Genomic DNA, 19,940 nt, shown 5'->3' with positions numbered 1-19,940 from the left:
GAGAGAGAGAGAGAATCACCAGCAGCTGACTCCATGCTCAGTGCAGAGCCGGAACTGAGACTCGATCTCACGACCCTGAGACCATGACCTGAGCTGAAATGTAGAGAGGGATGCTTCCCAGACTGAGCCCTCCCACGTTGCTCACGGCTTCTTTTCTTCATGGTTTGTAGGTGTTTTTCATGCATTCGTTTGGATCTACGTGGTTTTCAGTGTTCTGTCTCATCCTGTGGCTTGCACTGTACTTTTTTTTTTTTTTTTTAAAGATTTTTATTTATTTATTTGACAGATCACAAGTAGGCAGAGAGGCAGGCAGGGCAGAGAGAGAGGAGGAAGCAGTCTCCCCACTAAGCAGAGAGCCCGATGTGGGGCTCGATCCCAGGAACTGGGATCATGACCTGAGCCGAAGGCAGAGGCTTTAACCCACTGAGCCACCCAGGTGCCCCTGCACTGTACTTTCTAAATATGGTCTTTGGATGAACGCAAGTTGCCAACTTGAAAGTATTCAATCTTATCAGTCTTGGCTTTCACAGGTACCTTAAAACCGTGGAGAGATTTCTCTTCCCTTGTTCTTTCTCGTTGATTCTGCAACACCTTGGCAAGCCACTGGGAGGTTTAAGCAGAGTTGGGACGCAGAAGGCACTTCAAACACTTCTGGTCCTTAGCAACCACGGGAGAAGGTGTTGGCCCCTTCTGATGTTCTCATCACCTTTCCAGTGTGCCTTTCTTATTTGGGGTTCTCTAATGCCCGTAGAGTAGTTGTTCATGTATGGCGTGAGGTAGGAGGCCCTGTGCTTTCCCTGCATGTCTACCGGTCTTGTTTATTGAAATGGCCACCAGGTCCCGCGGCTGGGCAGTGCTGTCACTATGGAAAGGGTATCCATGTATGTCAGGGTGTGGGGACGCTCGAGGGGCGTAGCCTGAACTGTGTGCCTCTGGCTGGCAGGCCGGTGAAGGGCCGGACCTCACTCACCTCTGCCCCTCGCCACCCCCAAGAGGGCCAGGCATGGCTGGGGGGATGCGGGCTCTGTATCCTTCTTCCATCTGCCTGGGCCTGGAGTCTTCGGGCCTCTCACCCAGCAGCCAGCCGATGTGGGGGAGGGGTGTGTGGAAGCTGCTGCTTCCTCTTCTGGGTGCAGGAGGTGTTCTCCGGAAACCCCCGAACACGCAGGGGTGTCTGGCTGCTGTGGGAAGGATTGAGCTGGCCCAGGGTGGCCACGGTTGGCCCCCGGCTGGCTGTTGGCTCCCCTGGGCCACACAGAGCTGTGTGTGGTAGAGAAGGGCAGGCGAGGCCCTGTTAACATGGGGGCAAAGACGGGGTGTCCCCCCCACCCCACTGTCGGGCTGACACCAAAGCCTGAGGAAAGGGCACCACAAGTAAATGCTAGCATCTCAGAGTCTGGGTGTCTCTTCCAGTATTCAGACAACTTGGACCTTTTCAGTGACTTCCTCCCACAGGCAGAGTTAAGTCCAGACTCCCTCCGGAGGCCTCCTGACCTGCCACTTGCTCACTTCCTGACCTCGCCCTGTGCCACACCCAGCATTGCCACACGCCAGCCTGCCCGGGCTGCTCTCTCGGCCTCAGCCTGCCTGGTGTCCTGTCCTCGAGGTCCCTTCAGCCAGCAGCAGCCCTTTCTTGGTTCTTTCCACAACTGGTTCTTTCTCATTCTATGGCTCGGTTGTCCCTCCTTGGCGTGACCCTCCCTGACCCCTCTGTTAAGATCTACCATTACTTTGCTTCTTTGCCAGTCTCAAATGCCATGATGATGGGGACTTTGCCTGTGTCAGCATTGTGTCCAAAGTGCCTTCCCCAGTGCCTGCTACATAGTGGGCGTTCAGCAGTAGTGTGAGACACGGGCGATTGGGTGCCTGCAGAGAAGGGGCGATTGGACCCATGACTCATGTGTGAGCTCGGCAGGCCACCACCCCTCTCTGAATCTGCTTTCCCTAATTGCAACCTGCACCACTCCTAGCACCACTGGGCAAGTAACTGAAGGGTGGGCACTACCCCTCACCACGGCTCCAGGTGTCTGATGAACTTGACACTCCAACACTGACATACCCCCTTTGATAAAGGTGTGTCCCCACAAGTGTGGCAAAGAAAACCCGAACTGGTGAGGTGTTCATGAGGTGTTTATAGGTGATGCAAAATTGGGTCATGTCTATCTTGTTTTCCTGTAGCTGGGCGGATACACAGAAACCTTTCAAAACTCTCAAAGGTTCCGGGACACCTGGGTAGCTCATTTGGTTGAGTGTCCGACTCTTGGTTCCAACTCAGGTGGTGATCTCAGGGTCCTGAGATTGAGCCCCGGGTCGGGCTCTGTACTTAGCTTGGAATCTGCTTGAAATTGTCTCTCTCCTTCTCCTCTGCCCCTCCCCTGTTCACACGTGCTCTTTCTCCAAATAAATTTAAAAAACAAAAAACAAAACCAAAACAAAAAATAAAACTTCTCAGAATTTCTGCTACCGTATGACCCAGCAATTCCACTTCTGGGTATTTAATCAAAGACAAAGCGCTAATTAAAAAAAAGACCTGCATCTCCATGTTCACTGCAGCATTATTTATAATAGGAAACAACCCAAGTGTCCGTGGATGGATGAATGGGTAAAAAAATATGTAGTACCAAGATATAATGCAATATTATTCAGCCACAATAAAGAATGAATTCTTGCTATCTGCAACAGCATGGGTCGACCTTTCACATACTACGTGGAATAGATCAGGCAAACACTTGGCAATGTCTTACATGTGGAAATGAGCAAGGAGACAAAAGCTCATAGATACAGAGAATGGATTGATGTGTGTGTGGGGGGGTGAAATCAGTGAAGGGGGTCAAAAAGTCAAACTTCCAGTTACAAAATAAAGAAATCATGAAGCTATAAAGTACAGTTAATACTAGATACACTGTATACTGTATCATTTATTAGGATGTTGTTAAGAGAGTAACTCATCACAAGAAACAATTCTTTGGCTATGTTCTATGACTAGACTTACTGGGGTGATCATTTCATAAAATATACAAACACTGAGTCATCATGTTGCATGCCTGAACCCAATATTATTATAAAAATTATTTTTCAGAAAAAAAAAACCCTTCAAAGGGGCTTAATACTTTATTTATTTATTTATTTATTTATTTATTTATTAGTAATCTGTGCACTGAATGTGGGGCTTGAACTTGTGACCAGGAGATCAAGAGTCAGTGCTCCTCTGACTGAGCCAGGCAGGTGCCCCAGTACTGTGGGATTTTAAATCTCGGGCCACAGACTGGGTGGCGGGGCTTGCTATGGGTTTTCTGAGACATAACAGGTCACGAAGATTCACACCTATATTTACTTCTAAGAGTTTTTTATTTTAGCTCTTACATTTAGGTCTTTGACCCATTTTGAATTCATTTTTGTGGATATGAGGTAGGGGACCAAATTCATTCTTGTGCATGTGCTTGTGGCAAATGATGCAATTTTCCCAGCACCATTGGATGAAAAGACTACTTTCCCTCCTTCTCTCGTCTTGGTGTTCCTGTTGAAAAGCAGCTAACTTTTTAAATTTAGCCATATACCACGGTGTCTCGCACAGCTAAAAAGCATACCTCTGTAGCGTCTTTTAAAAATAAATTTCTATTGAAATACAACAAGCGTAAAGGAAAATGCAAATATTGTAAACGTCTAGCTTGATCAGTTTTCACAAGGAATTCACACCCATGTAACCGCCACTCAGATAAAAAAAAAAAAAAAAAAAAAGAATATTACTGGCACCCCAGAAATCCCCTTTGTCCCACTGCTCGTCACTACCTCCAACTTCTTCCCCTGTTATAACCTTCATCCTGGATCCCATGACCCTACCTTAGTTTTTCCCGCCTTTGAACTTTATATAAATGTTATCAGAGAGTATGATGCTTTTGCATCACCCAACGTGATGTTTATGACGCTGTGACTCTTGTGGGCTCCAGTTTCATCCACTTTCCTTGGTTATTAGTCTAGAGCATCCTTGTTGGGACATTCACTTAAATATTTCTCGCATGCCTTGTTCTAGGCCTTGAGATAAGACAGGGACCAAGACAGAAAGGTTTCTGTTACAGACTAACAGCAAAGAGAGTAAAACAGGAAATATACACAAGGTGTTGTATACAGAGAGGTGCGCTGGAGAAAAATACAAAATAAAGCAAGGAAAGGTATGCGGGGGGAAGGATTGCCGTTGTACTTAGAATGGTCAGGGAAGGCCTCCCTGAGAAAGTCACACTTTTAAGTAAAGGCCTGAAAGAGATGAAGGAGGTCCCCCCTTCTCACTACTGCACTTGACTGGTCAAATTAAAAAAAAAAAAAAAAAAAAAAAAAAAAAAAAGAGATGAAGGAGGGAGCCATGTAGATTTCTCGAGGAAAAACATCCCAGGCAGAAGGAATAGCAAAAGCAAAGCAAAGTCCTGGCGGTGGCAGCAGGCCTGGCATGTTCTGGGAACAGCGAGACCAGTGTGGCTGGAGCAGAATGAATGAGGAGGTGGTTCAGGGAGGGAACTGGGGGCAAACAGCAATTTCAAGGACCTCCACTGGCTTTTCCTCTGAGATGGGACTCATCGGAAGGGTTTCAGCAGAGGAGTGATATAATTTCATTCTCACACACACACACTCTCTCTGTTTTTTATTAGACCGACTCCCTGCGGCTGCTGTGTTGAAGACTGTAGGTGGAATCATGGACCATGGCTGGGAGCTCTTGCCATAACCCAGGGGAGAGACGACGGATATTTGAACCCAGGTGGTCGTGGTGGATACGGTTAAGAAGTGGCTGCATTCTGAGTCTGTTCTGAAGGTCAAGCTGAAAAATGTGTTCCCAGGTTGGCTATGGGACAGGAGAGAAGATGAATCAGTTCAGTGGCTCTGTCGGCGTTCTTCAGTAATTTCACAATTACAGATAAGAGAGTGGTCAACATCCTGTAGATAGATCTGTAGACCATCGGAATGATTTCCCTTGGGTAGAGGCAGTCCTTCTAACTCAGCAGCCACCTACTCCCCCCAGGCCACTGCACGCTGCCTGTGCAGGTTTATACCTAGAGGCAATGCGGGGTGGTGATCAGAGCCAGAACCTTGGTGCCGGACGCCTGGGAGCAAACCTTAGCTCTGCAGTCACCACCCATGGGTTAATTAACGTTTCTGTGCCTCAGTTTCTTCATCTATAAATTTTAAATAATGATAGCCAGTATCCCGTAGCTGAGATTGATTGGGTTAATATAGGTAAAGCCTGGCGCATAATAAGCATCATGTAAAAATGTCAGGTATTTTGGTTTACATGAGAAAATTTCCAAATATGAGTGTTTTAAAAGGAACGTTTTAATACCTTCAACAGAAAACCAGTGTCACTTGCTCGGAAGAACTGGAAACCATAAAATGAAATAAATGTAATTTAATGGAAACAAAACAGCACTGTTAAATTCTAGTTAGACATCCTAACAGAGTCAAGTGGACCGGGCAGTGGTAGACTGAGGCTCAAGCCCCATTAGTTCCAAACATGGAGGGCTTGCTCCAGCTGAAACACAAGGCTTGCAGAGCTTTAAATGCTCTCTCTACTCTCACCTGACATGTAAACCCATCCCACTTTTGAAAACACTGCTCTGGGACTTCTCAATATTTAAGGCTTTAGATGTCTATGGGCTTACTGATTGTCAAAGGGTGTGGCGGTTAACTCTGGTTCCCACAGCTTTCCTGGGTTTTCCTTCCACAGGATGTCTGGGGCGTGTTTCCGGAGCGGGTCTCTGGTTCCCTCTAATACAAAGGTGGCTCACTAAGTGGGACACAGTTGGCCCGGGGTCCCATTGACGAGCTGCCCAGGCCTGTTCGCCCTCCTGCCTAGTCTCGGGAAACCTCTGGGCAGCCCGGGGTTGGGCGCGGGGCTGGGCTCCCCGGCCGGGGGCTAAGCGGGGCTGTGGCCCACCCGGCAGGATGGGTGGGCCCATTGCGGGGCGGGGGTTGTGCGCGATGGGTGGGGTGGGTGGGTATAGCGCGGGGGAGGGGCGCCTGAACCCGGGGGATAGGGCGTGCGGGGCGGGGTTGTCGGGACCGGAGCGGTGTGGCCCGCCGGGCGGGGTGGGTGGGCAGAGCGCGGGGGCGGGGCGCCGGGACAGAAGGGGCGGGGCCTGAGAGGAGCCGGAGTGGAAGTCCGAGCCGTGAGGGTTGTGCCCAGACCGCAAGGCGGAATTGGGGTGCAGGTGATTGTGCGGTGAGTGCCCCTCTACCCTGCACGGGAGCGCAGGGAGCTTTTGAGCTGTCCCAGGCGTCGGGCTTGGGGGAGGGGATACCCTGGTTTTCCCTTTGGGAGTCCTGGGGTCTAAATGAAAGGTCGAAGGAAAAGGGGGAGTCTCAAGGTGGCGGAGCCCCCTGGCGGACAGCGGCTACAGAGGATGAGGAGGCTTGGGGGCGTGAGCAGGACTTCCGGGCCCCCTGAAACTTTGACGTCTGGAGAGAGGCTGTGTGCTGCGATCCTGACCGGTTTGGAGGAGGAGCCTGCAGAAGGAGAAGTCCCGGGGCACAGGGCTGGCCTGGGAATGATATTTCAGTTCTTAGAGGAAGCCTCCTCAACGCTCCGTTGAGACTCCTCTTTTTGGGCCGCAGTTTCCCCATCTCCATCATGCCTGTGGATGGGTGGGTACGGGTAGCACTGTCTGGGTGGTCTTTAACCCCGCCCACATGGCCTTGTAACTCTTAGGGGAGCCTCCTGCCTCCTTCCTTCCCTTGCCGGGTATGCAGACCTCTGGTTCCACAGGGGCCCACACCAGGGCCTGCCCAGCCTCCCATCCTCTGTGTCTTCTGCCCTGTCCTTTGGTCCGCAAGTCGGGGAGCAGCCATCTGGTCCTACTGTTTGCTTTCCAGGAAACTAAAAAGCCTCCCCAAATCTCCTCCCACAGCTGGATCCCTGGCTGTGTGTCTGCTCTTGGTTGTCTCCCTCTTTCTGACCCTGTAGGCTTCTCCTTCGTGTGGCCTTGGTCTCCGCATGGACTGTTCTTGTCTGCCATGTCACCTGTCCCCTTGGTGAAGATCAGAGTGACACTCCTGTTGCCTCTGCTCTCCTGTCCCCATCACTATGCCCTTAAGTTTGTTGGTTACTCAGATCCCCTTTGCCAGTTGGGGAGCTGAGGCTGAGGCTGGAGAGGACCCCTATTTAGCCCACCCACCTCCCACCTGGTGCAGGACCCCTCTGGCTGCATATGGTCAGTGATGATGACTTATGGGGGTGCCTGTTCATTGTCCTGCAGCTCTCCTTACACTGAACTAAAATCGATGGCTTGCAGATTTCCACCGCTCAGTACCACTTCTGTCTCCTGGAGCCATGCAGAGTCAATTCACTTTTTTACTCATTCATATGATCTTTATCGATACACTGGGTGAGACACTGGGCTGTAGCAATAAAAAACAAAAAAAGTCCGAATGAAACTCCCTGCCTTAATGGATTTCATATTCTAGAAAGGAGTAGGACAGCAATCAAATAAGTACATACATGATCTATCAGGCAGTGAGAGGTGCTGTGGAGAGAAACAAAGCAGACAACGGGGGTGAGGGCTGGGCTTGGGTATCGCAGGTTTATAAAGCATAGTGAGGGAGGGCCTCTCGGAGGTGGTGACAATGGAACAGAGCCTTGAAGGAGGTGAAGGGTGAGCTATGTGAACATCTGAAGGGAAAGACAGAGCACCTGTGGAGGGAAGAGCACAGAGTCTGTGCAAAGGCCCTAAGGCAGAGGCATGCCCGGTGGGAGCAGGTCCAGCTTGTTCCAGGAACAAGGAGGAGGTCTGTGTGGCTGGAACAGGATGGGTGAGGAGCACGGGGTGGGGGGGGGCTAGTAGGAGATGAATGCGGAGAGGTAAGGGGTCGGGAAGTGGGGGTCCATTGCCTGGGGCCTTGAAGGCCACTGTGAGGACTTGGGTTTTTACTCCAAGTGCAGTGAGAGCCACTGGAGGACTTTGAAGAGAGGAGTCACCTGCTCTGAGTCAGGGCAGGAGGTTGGGGGGGAGGGTAGTGACCTGACCGCCATTGCCATTCTGGGGAGAGACCCTGAGGGCTTGTACGCACAGCATAGAGGCCATGGGAAAATATCAGGTTTTCCGATTTGGGGTCAAGTTTGAAGGTAGGGTCAGGAGGATTTGGATGTGAGAGAAAGGTGGAGTCGGGGATGACTCGAAGGTTTTTGGCCCCAGAGTCTGGAAGCTTAGAGCTGCCATCTCCTGAAATGGGGACTGTTTAGGGGGAGGAGCTGGAGTGCTGGTTTGTGCCTACTATGTCTGAGATGCCCGTTAGGGGTCCACGGGAAGGTGCCCAGGGGCAACTGGGAAAGTTTAGTAGGGGGGCTTGGAGCTGGAAATAAAATTTGAGGCTGGCATTTAGAGCCGTAAGAGCAGGTGAACTCACTTAGGGAGAGAGTGGTACAGAGGAGAGAGACCCGACCCAGGAGCTCTGGGGCTCGCAGCAGCCGGAGCCAGCCAAGGAGACAGACAGACGGAGCGGCCAGTGGGATGGGAGAAGTCAGCGATGGGGTGTCCCCTATGGCAGGGAAGAGCGTGCTGCAAGGGGAGAACGCCGTTCTGATAGATGCCTTTGGCCTAGCCAGCTGGTTGAGGGCTGAGGACCCAGCTGAGACCAGGACAGTCTGGAGGGCCGTGCCTGGAGGGGACACGTAGGAAAGAACGGAGCACAGCAGTACAGATGACCGATGGGATTCCTGCTGTGAAGGGAGGTTGGAGAATTTGGAGTTGGAGCTGCCAGAGGAAGAGAAAGCTCTGGGTGTTGGTGGGAAATGGTCTGAACGGATGATATAGGGGCAAGAAACAGGACTTTAGGGACAACTTTTATGAAATAGGGGATGATTGGTCATCTGTTTTCTCTCATTCCCAATTGAAGCCAAAGCAGGAGAAACTTCAATTGGACATGATGGTGAACTTCCTGAGCTGGTTGTTTGAGGACCACAGCAAGGCCAGGTTCTCCCCCAGGGACGTTTACAGCAAGAAAGGACAATGCCTGCTCAGAGACAGGGTTTTGACCAAATGCATCCTTGGGGATTCTTTCTGCTTTGAGGTTTCTGGAAGGAGGCCAAGGAAGAGTGGGGACTTTCCAGTTGCTGGGGGGGTGGGGACAGGGCATCATTCCTTAGAGCTCGGGCCTGCCGCTCTTTCCTGGTGTCTGCAGATACTTGATGTCACTGGTTGGATGTGTGTGGCTCAAGTCTTTGTCAGTTGCTCCAGACTTGGGGTGTTTGGGAAGGACTCCTGCTTACTCCCAGGTTGTCCCCCGGGGGTGAGCACAACTAGGGGGTGTGTCTCAGGTCCAGGGAGTGTCTCAGTGCAGGTCATGGTGGATGCACAAGACTTTATAGCAGAACTGATGATAAGGACCTAGTTACTGCACAGAAGCTTGGTCAACCCTGGCTTCTAGGCGGTCGTTCTGGGATTTCCCTGGGAAGTGGGGTCTGGGTGAATCCAGACCTGCCAGCCCTGTGCCACTCAGCCTTGGCCTTCCTGCTCAAGGCCGTGCCTGCTCCACCATGCCTAATGACCTTTGCAGGGGGAGTGTGGTCTAGGTTCTCTGGATACAGAGGAGGGAGGAGCTGTCCATCCTCGGGCATCAGCTAGGTAAGAGGAGCAGGTGTTGTCCGGTCTCTTGTGAACTTTGCAACATCTTTAATTCCTGGCTGCACGCCTGCCCTCCAGGCATGGGTCAGAGGGAGAGTGCCCACTCCATGTCTGGGCTCTTCCCAGAGGGTGGTGGTTCTTTGCCCCAGGTCCTGGGCAGGAGTGGCAGTGGTGTTGGGGTTTCCACAGCCAAGAGTCATGTCAGAGCCAAGCCCAGGGGTCTTCCTACCTGTCCTGTTCTCCCCTCTCCCATCTCTCCATATCTACCCTCCTGACTTCTCTGCCTGGCTGTGGGCCCAGGGTGGAGGCCTGCCTGGCCAGAGAGAATGGCCCTATAGAAGCTTCTAGATGGGGAATGCCCTCCTGAGCTTCCAGACATGCAGGCAACTTTGCCTTGCCTTGTCTCCTCTCTGGCCAGTCCAAGGCTTCCAACCTGAGTGCTGGCAACAGTCTGAGTTGGAGATGTCTCCTTTCCCTTCCCTTGGCTGGCATAGGAGGTCAGGCACAGAATGTTCCAAGCCCTCCCCTTCCTGGGTAGATTTTGACTCATGAGCATTCCCACCATGCCTCCCCAAGGCTCTGCCCTGTGCCAAGCTTAGGGATGCCAGAATAAATAAGACCCAGGCTTCTACTCGGGCGAGAAGGGGGAGAGAGACCCATAAACAGCAAATAGGAGAGAGACAAAAATCTCCAAGGGCCTTGGTGTCTCTCTCCTCCCTCGAGTAACTCCGAATGTCCCTGTTTTGGAAAAAGAAGGAGGTGTTTCTCTTCTGTTTCCCTTTTGCTTTCACTTTCTCTGGGCACTGCACCTGTCCATATCCCTGGTCCCTGTGACAGTCGTGGCATGGACCCACCTGAGAGACTTTCTCTGCTGCTTGGGGACCCTCCTGGGGCCTGGAGCTCGGAGAAATCAAAAACTTCCCCTCAAACTCCCAGAGGCCAGAGCCTGAAGGCTGAGCCCAGAGTAAGCCAGAGACGACAGCATAAGTTGTGTGGTGGTGAGGGAGTGGGAGGGAATTGAGGGCCTGGGCCAGGGGATAGTTGGGAAGGAGGCGGTTTTAACTGGGGTCTGTGCTCCCCCGAGCTTTGAACTGATGTAGTGTGCACTCGGATTTTTGCTTCACCTGGGCTGAGATCTTTATAGCAATGTTCTGGTCTGTCCCCTGGGGTCTAGGTGGGTGACCCTAGCAGGCATGGGCTTAGGGGCCCTGTGGGGTATCCCAAATGTGGGGGAATTAAGGGCATGGATTCTGGAATCACACTGCTTGGGTTCAAACCCCAGCTCTACCTCATCTGCCTGGGAATCCTTGTACAAGTCCCTTGGCCTGTCGGTGCCTCGGTTTCTTCATCTGTAAAATGGGTCGATTGCAGCACCTGCTTCAGATTGGTTGGGCGGGTTGAATGAATTCACATGTGGGGGCGCTTAGACCAATTGGCATCCCTTTGCATGTGCTTAGTAAATATCAGCTGTTACTGGCAAGAGCACAGCCCTCAGCCTGAATCCAGCCAGTAGGGCAGAGCCTGCTCCTAGGGACCCGAAGAGAGTTAATTTCCAGATCCCTTGGGAATCCTTGCTCTGACTATCAGCTCAAGCCTTACCAAGCCTTCTTGAGCCAGGGATGAAGTGTAGATTTGGAAACTAGGAGCCTTGCTTCAAACTCTCTGTCGGACCCCGAGCCCATTTTTTGCCTTTTCTGGGCCTCATTCTGTACTTCTGCACAAGGGGAAGCTTGGAATCCTGGACTGGGTCATGTCCCAGCAGAGCCATATCCTCCTCAGAGTTGGAGTGGGGCTGACTCATCACTCCCCACCCCTGCCCCCACTGCCCCCTGCCTGCCTTCAGAGGAGTCCTGCACTGACCTCACTCTCCTCCCCAGGTTATGAAATGTGTACCCAGGAGGCTTTCCAGGCTCAGAGGGGCCAGCTGGTGGGGCTGCTCGTCTCGGGGTCCTTGGAGGGCTTCGAGAGCATCCTGGACTGGCTGCTTTCCTGGGAAGTCCTCTCCTGGGAAGACTATGAGGGCCTCAGCCTCCTGGGCCAGCCACTCTCACACTTGGCCAGGCGCCTCCTGGACACTGTCTGGAACAAGGGCACTTGGGGCTGTGAACAGCTCATCGCAGCCATCCAGGAGGCCCAGACCGACTACCAGGCTCGGGAGCTGTCCAGCTGCTGGGACCCCCACTCGCCCCACCCAGCCCGGGACCTGCAGAGTCACCGGCCAGCCATCGTCAGGAGACTCCACGGCCACGTGGAGGGCGTGCTGGATCTAGCCTGGGAGCACGGTTTCATCAGCCAGTACGAATGTGATGAAATCCGGTTGCCCATCTTCACGTCCTCCCAGCGGGTAAGGCACTTGGGTCTTGGGTAATCAGAATTCACGGGAGAAGGGTGCTTAGTCACCAGGACGGATTTATCTTGGGTCGGGGGGCTGGCCTTCCCCCCCAAAAAGGTCACCAGGCAGGTAAAAGTTGTTTGGGGCCTGTTCTCTGTGTCTTTGGAGCTTCTCTGCGGAAACTCTCCCTCCTTAATCTTCCGTCTCTTCTCATCTGTGAAACTTCAGTAAGGTTCTCAGGAGAAGTCAGTGACTTGATTCATGTAACCCTTTCGGCAGTGTCTAGTGCATAGGAGCCACTCGCGATCATTCCCACTGGCCGCCATTAGTTGTGTTACGACGATATTCTGTATGCTTTTTGATGGTCTTAAATTAACAGCTCAACATCAGAATTCATTAAGTTGTATTTGTATTTCATAATTAATTATTACATTATATTTAATAGATAATTTAACGTTTAATTGCTACTCGATCATAATGAGCACACTGTGGACCAGTGCTCTTCACTTGTCTATGTTGGATTTCCGATACGCCCTTGCTTTTGGTTGATAGACATTCAGAGCTGGGGTACAACTCCCTCTGAAAACGCCATTCCATGAGACCGGAAAAGTATCTGTTGGGTGGTTTTGAAACTCTTTATTCATTTTACCCTAAAGAGCGATCCTTAGAGCTCTTGAGATACAGATGGAACTGTCACTGACATCCCCTTTATGTACTGGAGAACTGATGCCCAGAACAGTGGTTTGATGGCACGGGAGTCCTGTGTTGGACCTGGTACCTTGACTCCCGTGTTCATTGTTAATGTATGCATTCATTTATTCAGCCAGATCTATTTTTTTTTTAAAGATTATTTATTTATTTATTTGAGAGAGAGTGAACACAAGTGGGGGATGGCACAGAAGCAGAGGGAGAAACAGGCTCCCCAGCTGAGCAGGGAACCTGATGGGAGACTCGATCCCTGGACTCTGAGATCATGATCTGAGCCCAAGGTAGACGCTTAGCTGATGGACCCACCCAGGCACTCTGTTGGCCAGAATCTGTTTAGATGCTTAGTATGTGCCGGGCTCTTAAAAGCTTCTTGAAATAGACACTAAATAAATACTCGTTGGTGGAACACCTCAGTTATTGAATGAATGAATGAATGAATGAATGAAAGAAAGAATTGGAATTAAATGGCAGTGTGAGGATGAACCGAATTGGGGAATTTTCTAGTTTTTATTTGTCAGTTAAAAAAATGTCTTTGGTGATTAGGTGAGTCTAGGTTGGGACCGATGGGATAAGCCAGCATGTCCTCAAGGCTGTTTGACAGCTGGCTCAAGGAGGCTGCATGTTTGCAGAGCGCACGTGCTATGGGCCCCTCTTGTTACTCATCAGTGCACGTGAAACATACAGTTCTACCCTGGGCCCCAGCTCAAGCCTGGCCCTGTGGGGATTCCAGAAAGCATGTTTGTCATTGCACCTGCCCTGGTGTCTTTTGTGATCCATTGTGGAAAGTGAATCAGCCCCTTTCGGAAGTTCAAGGATTGTTTCTTGTCATCTTTGATCAAGTGTTCAACAGTGTGGTCTGGTGTGGATGCTCTGATGGGTTTAGAGAAGGTAGCCTCGAGCCTAGAGGGGGACAGCACATGCATCGAGGAGATATTCGGATTGACGAGAAAAGAAAATAGGGTAATCATGCGCCAAAGAAGAAATCATAAGGGAAATCAGAAAATAATTTAGAACCAAACAGTAATGAGAATTTGATTTATAAAAATGTATGGGGTACAGCTAGAGTGGAACGTAGAGGGAAATTTATAACCTTAAATGCTAATGTTAGGAAAGAAGCAAGGCTGCATTTTAATGAGCTAAGACTCCATGTTAAGAAAGGGTTGGGTGGACAGCAAAAGCACCTGTCACTGGGACTGTGCAGAGCATGTGGCAGACAAGACCTCTGAGGGTTATAGGCGTTTCCCAAGGGACTGGGTGGCCTGAAGGTTTAAGTTTCTGGAATGCCGATTCTCTCTAAGCTTTTTCTGAGCTCTCTGATTCTCCAACTTGATGGGTTGCCTTCTGCGGCTGAATATCTGATTCATTGTGGCTGGCATTTGTGGTATGTCCAACTGACATATCCCCCCAACCCAGGACTGCTTTGTTTATTCTTCTAAACTGAATTTGTAATTTTCTAGAAGGAGGCGGTTGTCATAGATTGCAGGTTGAGGACTGAGAAAATTCTTCAGTGGAAGAACTAGATGCAGTGTTGCAAGAACTAGATCTAAGTTGTAGAACCAGATCCCTAAAAGACCCAAATGCTACTGTTTGCTGAGTGAGTGCCTACCACGTGCCAGGCACGGTCCATAGCCCTTGAAGGTTGTGATCTCTATGCCACACTACAACCTTCTCAGTGTGTTGTGTTGGTTCTACTGTTTCCTAACAATAAAGGAACTGCCCAAACCACCCATCTGGGAAGTGGCTCAGCTAGAGTTCCAATCCAGGCCTGATTGTCCCCAGAGGAAATGCTCTTCTCTTTCTGACATGAAATGTGGGGTTTCGTGCGATGACCTTGCGCAGTTGGGTGTAAGAGTTGTTAGCAGACTTGAGGCTATCAAATCAGCAGTCCATCTGACTCATGCACCTGCTCAAGCTGCTAGGCCAGGGTCAGACTGAATAGCTTGACTCTTTTGTGATGTTAACTGCAACACCTTTAACTTGGGAAATGGACCCATCACCCACAAAAAGACATAGAATGTTACTAGTACTTTCCTCCACTGCTACCTGTAGCCTGACTTTCGTGTAAAATCATTTCTTTGCTTTTCTTCATAGTTTTGACACCTTATGTAATAATTCTCCAAACAATGTGTTTTGTTTTGAAAAAGTTCTAGCAAGCACAAGCATAACAGTGTCAAGGAAAGAGGTGTCCTGCCTCTCCTACTTGGATGCAGGCTCCCAGGGGCAGGGAAACTGAACAGGGCCTCAGAGACTTGGTCTTGGCTTTACCGTTTGGATGCTTTCTAAGGGTTCCCACTGGGAAGTCAGTGGGCAAGGTCATTGAGTGAGTCCTGAGAGCTGGAGGGTCTGGTAGGGCAGTGATGAGTCAGAGGCCGGATGTTCAGGAATAGTCAGAGGAAGTGGGCTGCTCTGTATGTTCAGTTGTAAGCTTCTCCAAGGCTCTTCCAGCTCCCAGGAATAGGGCCAAGCCAGACACTTCTGAAGGGTGAAATGGGTGTCCTCAGTTGACCCAGGCCACAAGGGTTGAGAGAAAGAATGATATTAGCCTGTGGTGCAGACTAGCCAAATACAGATAAGGATTAGAGCCAGGTGTGCCTGGACATCTAGGAAATAATTCCCCTGAACATATGTGACTCTTAAGTCACGTTGCTCCAATCTCCTTCTACTTATGGTTAGAGCCATTATCCTGAGATTTCCCTTCCTAATCCTCTTGTGTTGGTTTTCCTCTATCCTTAGTCTTCCTTTGTCTTGGTTTATTCTATTGTGGGAGATGGTATCTTCCAGAATCTGTAAAATGAGTATCTGGGAATTCAAATTTTAAGCTTGCACATAGCTACAAGTTTCCTTGCATTTGATCAACATTTTGGTTGGGTATAAAATTCTGGGTTGGTCATTATTTTCCTTCAGAATTTTGAGACTATTACTCTCTTATCTGCTCTCTTTCAAAGAAGAATTGCTAGAATCCCAGAACTCATTTATAACAGAGTTATAACATTTATAACTCTTTCGGGAAGCATGTGACATTTTCTTTTGGCCCTTTGTCATTCTGAAATGTCACAGTGATGTGCCTTGGTGTTTTTCCATTGTACTGGGCACTCAAGGGAGCTTTGGACCTGAAAACTCAATATTCTTCTATGTTCTGGAAGATTTTCTTGATTACTGTGATTTCTTTCTCTTTTTTCTCTTCTCTCTTTATGGAACTACTACTTGAATTTTAGGACTCCTAGACTGATTTCCTAAGTTTCTTCTCTTTCTTGTCCATTTTGTATCTCTGTGTCCCTTTGCATTAGTTCTTCTATTGTATCTTCCACTTAATCTTTAAACTTTTACACCCTTGTGTTTTTCATTGTTGCTACCATGTTTAATTTGCAAGAGCTATTATAAAATATTTCTTATTATAGCATCATGTTCTTGTATTATGGATGCAGTTTCTTAGCTTACCCAAGGACCATAAAGATACAGTGGGTTTTTTGTTTGTTTGTTTTTGCTTTGTTTTGTTTTGTTTTATTTGGCGGGGGACAGATTCTTTCCCACCCCGCATAATAACCTTTTTATCCTACAAGTTGCTTTCCTTTCCCCACTTATTTGGCCTTGATCTCCCACATGAGATGCTTTCTTTGGGCATATGACGCTCCTTAGTTGGCCGCTCATGACTGAAATAGACTCCCTAAAACTTACCAGAAACTCAGAGCCTATAGGTGAAACCTGTCTACCTTGCATTTCACTGTAGACGTTTAGGAAGTGATGGTATTTGTATCTTTAAACCATTCCTCCTAGGCTGGTCTGACTGCCAGAGTTGTGGGAGCCCAGTAAGTAAGAGGGCTGTCCAGTGATTGTGGTGGAGAGAGGTCTCTGTGTTCAGCACTCACTGTGCACATGGTCATTTAAACCTTCTTTTGAGGGCATTGCTGCCCACCTCCTTTATTGTGCTTGCTGCCTCCCAGTCTGGGGGCCCTGTTTTAGCCTTTCCAGATATAAATCTCCATATTCTGCCACAGCAGGGCAGGGACAGTTGCTGTTGGCTTGGAGTGGGTCAGGGGAACAAGAGATCTGTTTTTGTTTTTGTGTTTTTAAAAGATTTTATTTGTTTATTTGACAGAGAGAGATCACAAGTAGGCAGAGAGGTAGTCAGAGGGAGAGGGGGAAGCAGGGGATCCCTATTTGGGGCTCGATCCCAGGACCCTGAGATCATGACCCGAGCTGAAGGCAGAGGCTTAACCCAATGAGCCACACAGGCACCCAAGAGATCTGTTTTATAAACCATGTTGACTCAACCCTCCCTACTTGAATCATTTCCTTTGGTTCTGGAGGTACCCGATGCTCTTAATTCCAGAGATCTTTATAAAGTCTGAGATACATGTTGTGTGGTTTTCAACTTGCCCACTGGTGACTTAGGATCTGGCTTTCTGGGTTCTTCTAAGTCCATTACTAGTCATTCCTTTGGCAAGTCCTTGAATGCATTCTCTGTGCCAGGCACTCTTCTAGGTGTTGAGGAAACAGCAGTGAGCAAAACAGACAACAATCCTCGTCCTGGAGATGCTCATGTCCCAGTGCAGGGCGATGGACAATAAGCAAAAGGAAGCAAATGACAGGGTACATTGGAAAGTGATGGATGTGCTATAGAAAATAAGTAGAGTCGGTCTGGGGCTTGGAAGTTAGAGGGAGTGGAGGTAGTGATGGCAATTTTAGATAGAGTGGTCGGGGAGTTCTAAAGAAGGTGATATTTGAGCAAAGGCTTGAAGGAAGTGAAGGAAGGGGTCATGTGGACAGCTGGAGAAAGGGCATTCCAGGCAGAGGGGACAGCCCCAGCAAAGGCCTAGATGTGGGAGCATGCTTAATGTTTCCAGAAACCCTGAGGCTGGTATTCTGAGTGGAATAAGCAGGGGAAGGTCAGAGAAGTTAAGCAGGATCCCGAGGGCCACAGACAGCACTTTAGTCTGTTTGGAGCCTTATAGGTTATTGTTGACCTTGGGCTTTTACTCTGAGAAAATGAGGGACATGCTGGGACATTTGTAACAGGAGAGGTATGATCAGACTTTTAAAGAATGACACTCAGCCTGTGGTGTTGAGAATAGATTCTGGGGACAGGGACAGAAGCAGGGACACCAGTTGGGCAGCATTTGCTATTTTCTAGGTGGGCACTGATGGTGGCTTGGACAGTAGCATAGAGGAGGGGACAGGAAAGGCTGGGCTCTCTAGCTGCATATCCACTGGGGTAGACACTGGCCACATGTGGCTATTGAGCACTTGAAATGTGGCCACGGGATTGGGAGTTGTGGTCCGTGATGGGGATTCTGCTCCGAAGACCTAATATGAAAGAAAGAATATAAAATATCTCAGTAATTTTTTTATATTGATTACATGTTGAAATGGTAATATTCTGGCCTTATTTGGCTAAATAAAATATATGATTGAAATGGATTACATTGGTTTTTACTTTAAAATAATATGGATACTAGAAGATCCAACATTACAAATACATCTCACATTTGTGTTTACCCTCTGGGCAGTGAGCGTTCTACTTGTTGTGCTGTTCTGGATACGTGTTTGTGCTCAAGCCAACAGGATTTGTTGCGTGAATTGTAGGGGAGAGGCTTCCAGGGCGATTCTGGAAGTCTGGGGCAGAGTAGCTGGAAGGGTGGCATTGACTTTAGCTTGGGAAGGAGGAAGGCTGTAGGTTTGCAGGTGGGTGTAGACGAGGAGTGTAATTGCGGATATGTTAAGTCGGAGGTGTTTTGGGGACATCTAAGTGGAGATGGTGGGCAGGCAATTTCGGGTTGCGTGTCCAAGGTTCAGGGAGCAGGTGAGGTTGGAGATGGAAATGTGGGTGTCGTGCTTAGGGATGGGATGCCAAGCCTCGTGTCTCCATGCAATCACCTGTCTTCCAGATGAGTTCTCGCTTCCAGAATTGTTTTTCCTAACCTTGCAGGTTTATAGATTTATGGCTTTTTTTTTCTTTAAGTTTTTCCTTTTTAGTGGGAGCCAGATCGGGTATATGTGTGCTCTAGTGTTCGCTTCATCACGCAGCATCTAGTGACTTCTTTAAACTTGTCTTGCTGATTGGGGGTTTTTCTGGCCTCTAACTGTGGTGGAAAGGAGACACCTATGAAACTCTACTGATCAGTAGAAACCTTCCCACACCATCTCCACCCGTCTTTCTAGAAAGATACTTTTTTTTATGTTATTTTGCTTTCCCCATAGGCAAGGAGGCTCCTCGATCTTGCCACAGTGAAGGCGAATGGGTTGGCTGCCTTCCTTCTACGTCATGTTCAGAAATTGCCAGTCTCGTTGGCCCTGCCTTTTGAAGGTATATACTTATATGTTCTTCTCCGTTCATCAGAGGGGGAAAAAAAGGCTGTACAGAGTCCTGATTAAGAGCAGAGCTCTGGAGTGAGACGTGCCTTTAGAATTTCACTTCCTGGCCGTGTGGGCCTCCTTAGGACTCAGTTTCCTGATTTCAAGGGTAACACCCGCCACTAGGATTGAAAGGATTACCATGTGTAATATTAGCGTTAGCTTTTATTACTTCCCGAGCGGGACAGTGATAACTGAGCTTCACTAGCCAAACTCTTATGATCTGTGCTGCAAAGTGTACATTTTGAGATAGGGCTGTTATCTCTTGATTTCTGCAATTTAGCTACTCACTATCAGAAACTGCAGGACCCAGCCGATTTAGATAATGTGGTATCTCTCCTTGCACACAGCCACCAACCCAACCCAGGGACGGGAGGGGCTCGGATCCCACAGCTGGAACCTGGCAGACATCCTTGCAAGGTGCTTTATTTATGGTATCTGTCCTTGACGGCAACCTTGAGAAATCAGTGTCATTTTTTCCAATTTACGGATGTGAAAACTGGGGCAAGGGGGGGGGGGTTGAGGTGGGGAGGATGGCTCTGTTTTTAAACCGTCTTCACCGCTGCTTCCCTTTTCCTTGGGCGAAGAGAGATCGTCCGTTGTAAAGAGCAGGCATGAGCCTTGTATGTCTTGTTCCCCTGTCACCATAGGGATTGGTCCTTGGCAGTGAGGGCCCCTGAGCTGTGGGTGGTGCTAGCAGAGAGATTTACTACTCTGAGCTCTACCCTCTGGGTGGCAAGCATTGCCTGAAGGAAGGATGGCTAGAAGCCAGTGCTTGGCACCTCGATGTGCACCGTTTCCCTGAGAACAGGGCACAGACGTCAGTTTCCAGCCAAGGCTGCATGGCACAGAGCACGGTTCCCCGGGTTGGGCCTTGGTTAATGTCCGCTGTTGATATCACACGTCGTAACTCTGTGACATGGTGTAAGATTCCCGAGGGTGACCAA

At 49.3% G+C, this 19,940-nt stretch overlaps 1 protein-coding gene across 5 annotated transcripts in view; it reads left to right on the top strand.

The window, feature by feature from the left end:
- Window positions 1-6,119: 6,119 nt before the first annotated feature.
- The window catches only part of NOD2 (nucleotide binding oligomerization domain containing 2), a 36,253-nt gene continuing 22,432 nt past the window's right edge, over window positions 6,120-19,940 (top strand). For 2 of the 5 annotated variants that reach the window (XR_009348752.1, XM_059152553.1), the window contains exons 1-3: window positions 6,120-6,205; window positions 11,480-11,946; window positions 18,841-18,946. Coding sequence is in view for 1 of the 5 variants with exons in the window: in XM_059152553.1 (XP_059008536.1) it covers window positions 11,488-11,946; window positions 18,841-18,946 (565 nt within the window). In the remaining 4 variants the exon portion in view is untranslated. Of the gene's footprint in view, window positions 6,206-11,479; window positions 11,947-18,840; window positions 18,947-19,940 lie in introns of those variants that run through there. The other 3 variants (XM_059152554.1, XM_059152556.1, XM_059152555.1) reach the window with 3 other exon arrangements.

The sequence above is a fragment of the Mustela lutreola genome, chromosome 16, assembly GCF_030435805.1.
Source record: "Mustela lutreola isolate mMusLut2 chromosome 16, mMusLut2.pri, whole genome shotgun sequence".
In the NCBI taxonomy this organism is placed as follows: Eukaryota; Metazoa; Chordata; class Mammalia; order Carnivora; family Mustelidae; genus Mustela; species Mustela lutreola.
The sequence above is the reverse complement of the archived record's forward strand: the minus strand, read 5'-3'. Positions and strand labels throughout refer to the sequence as shown.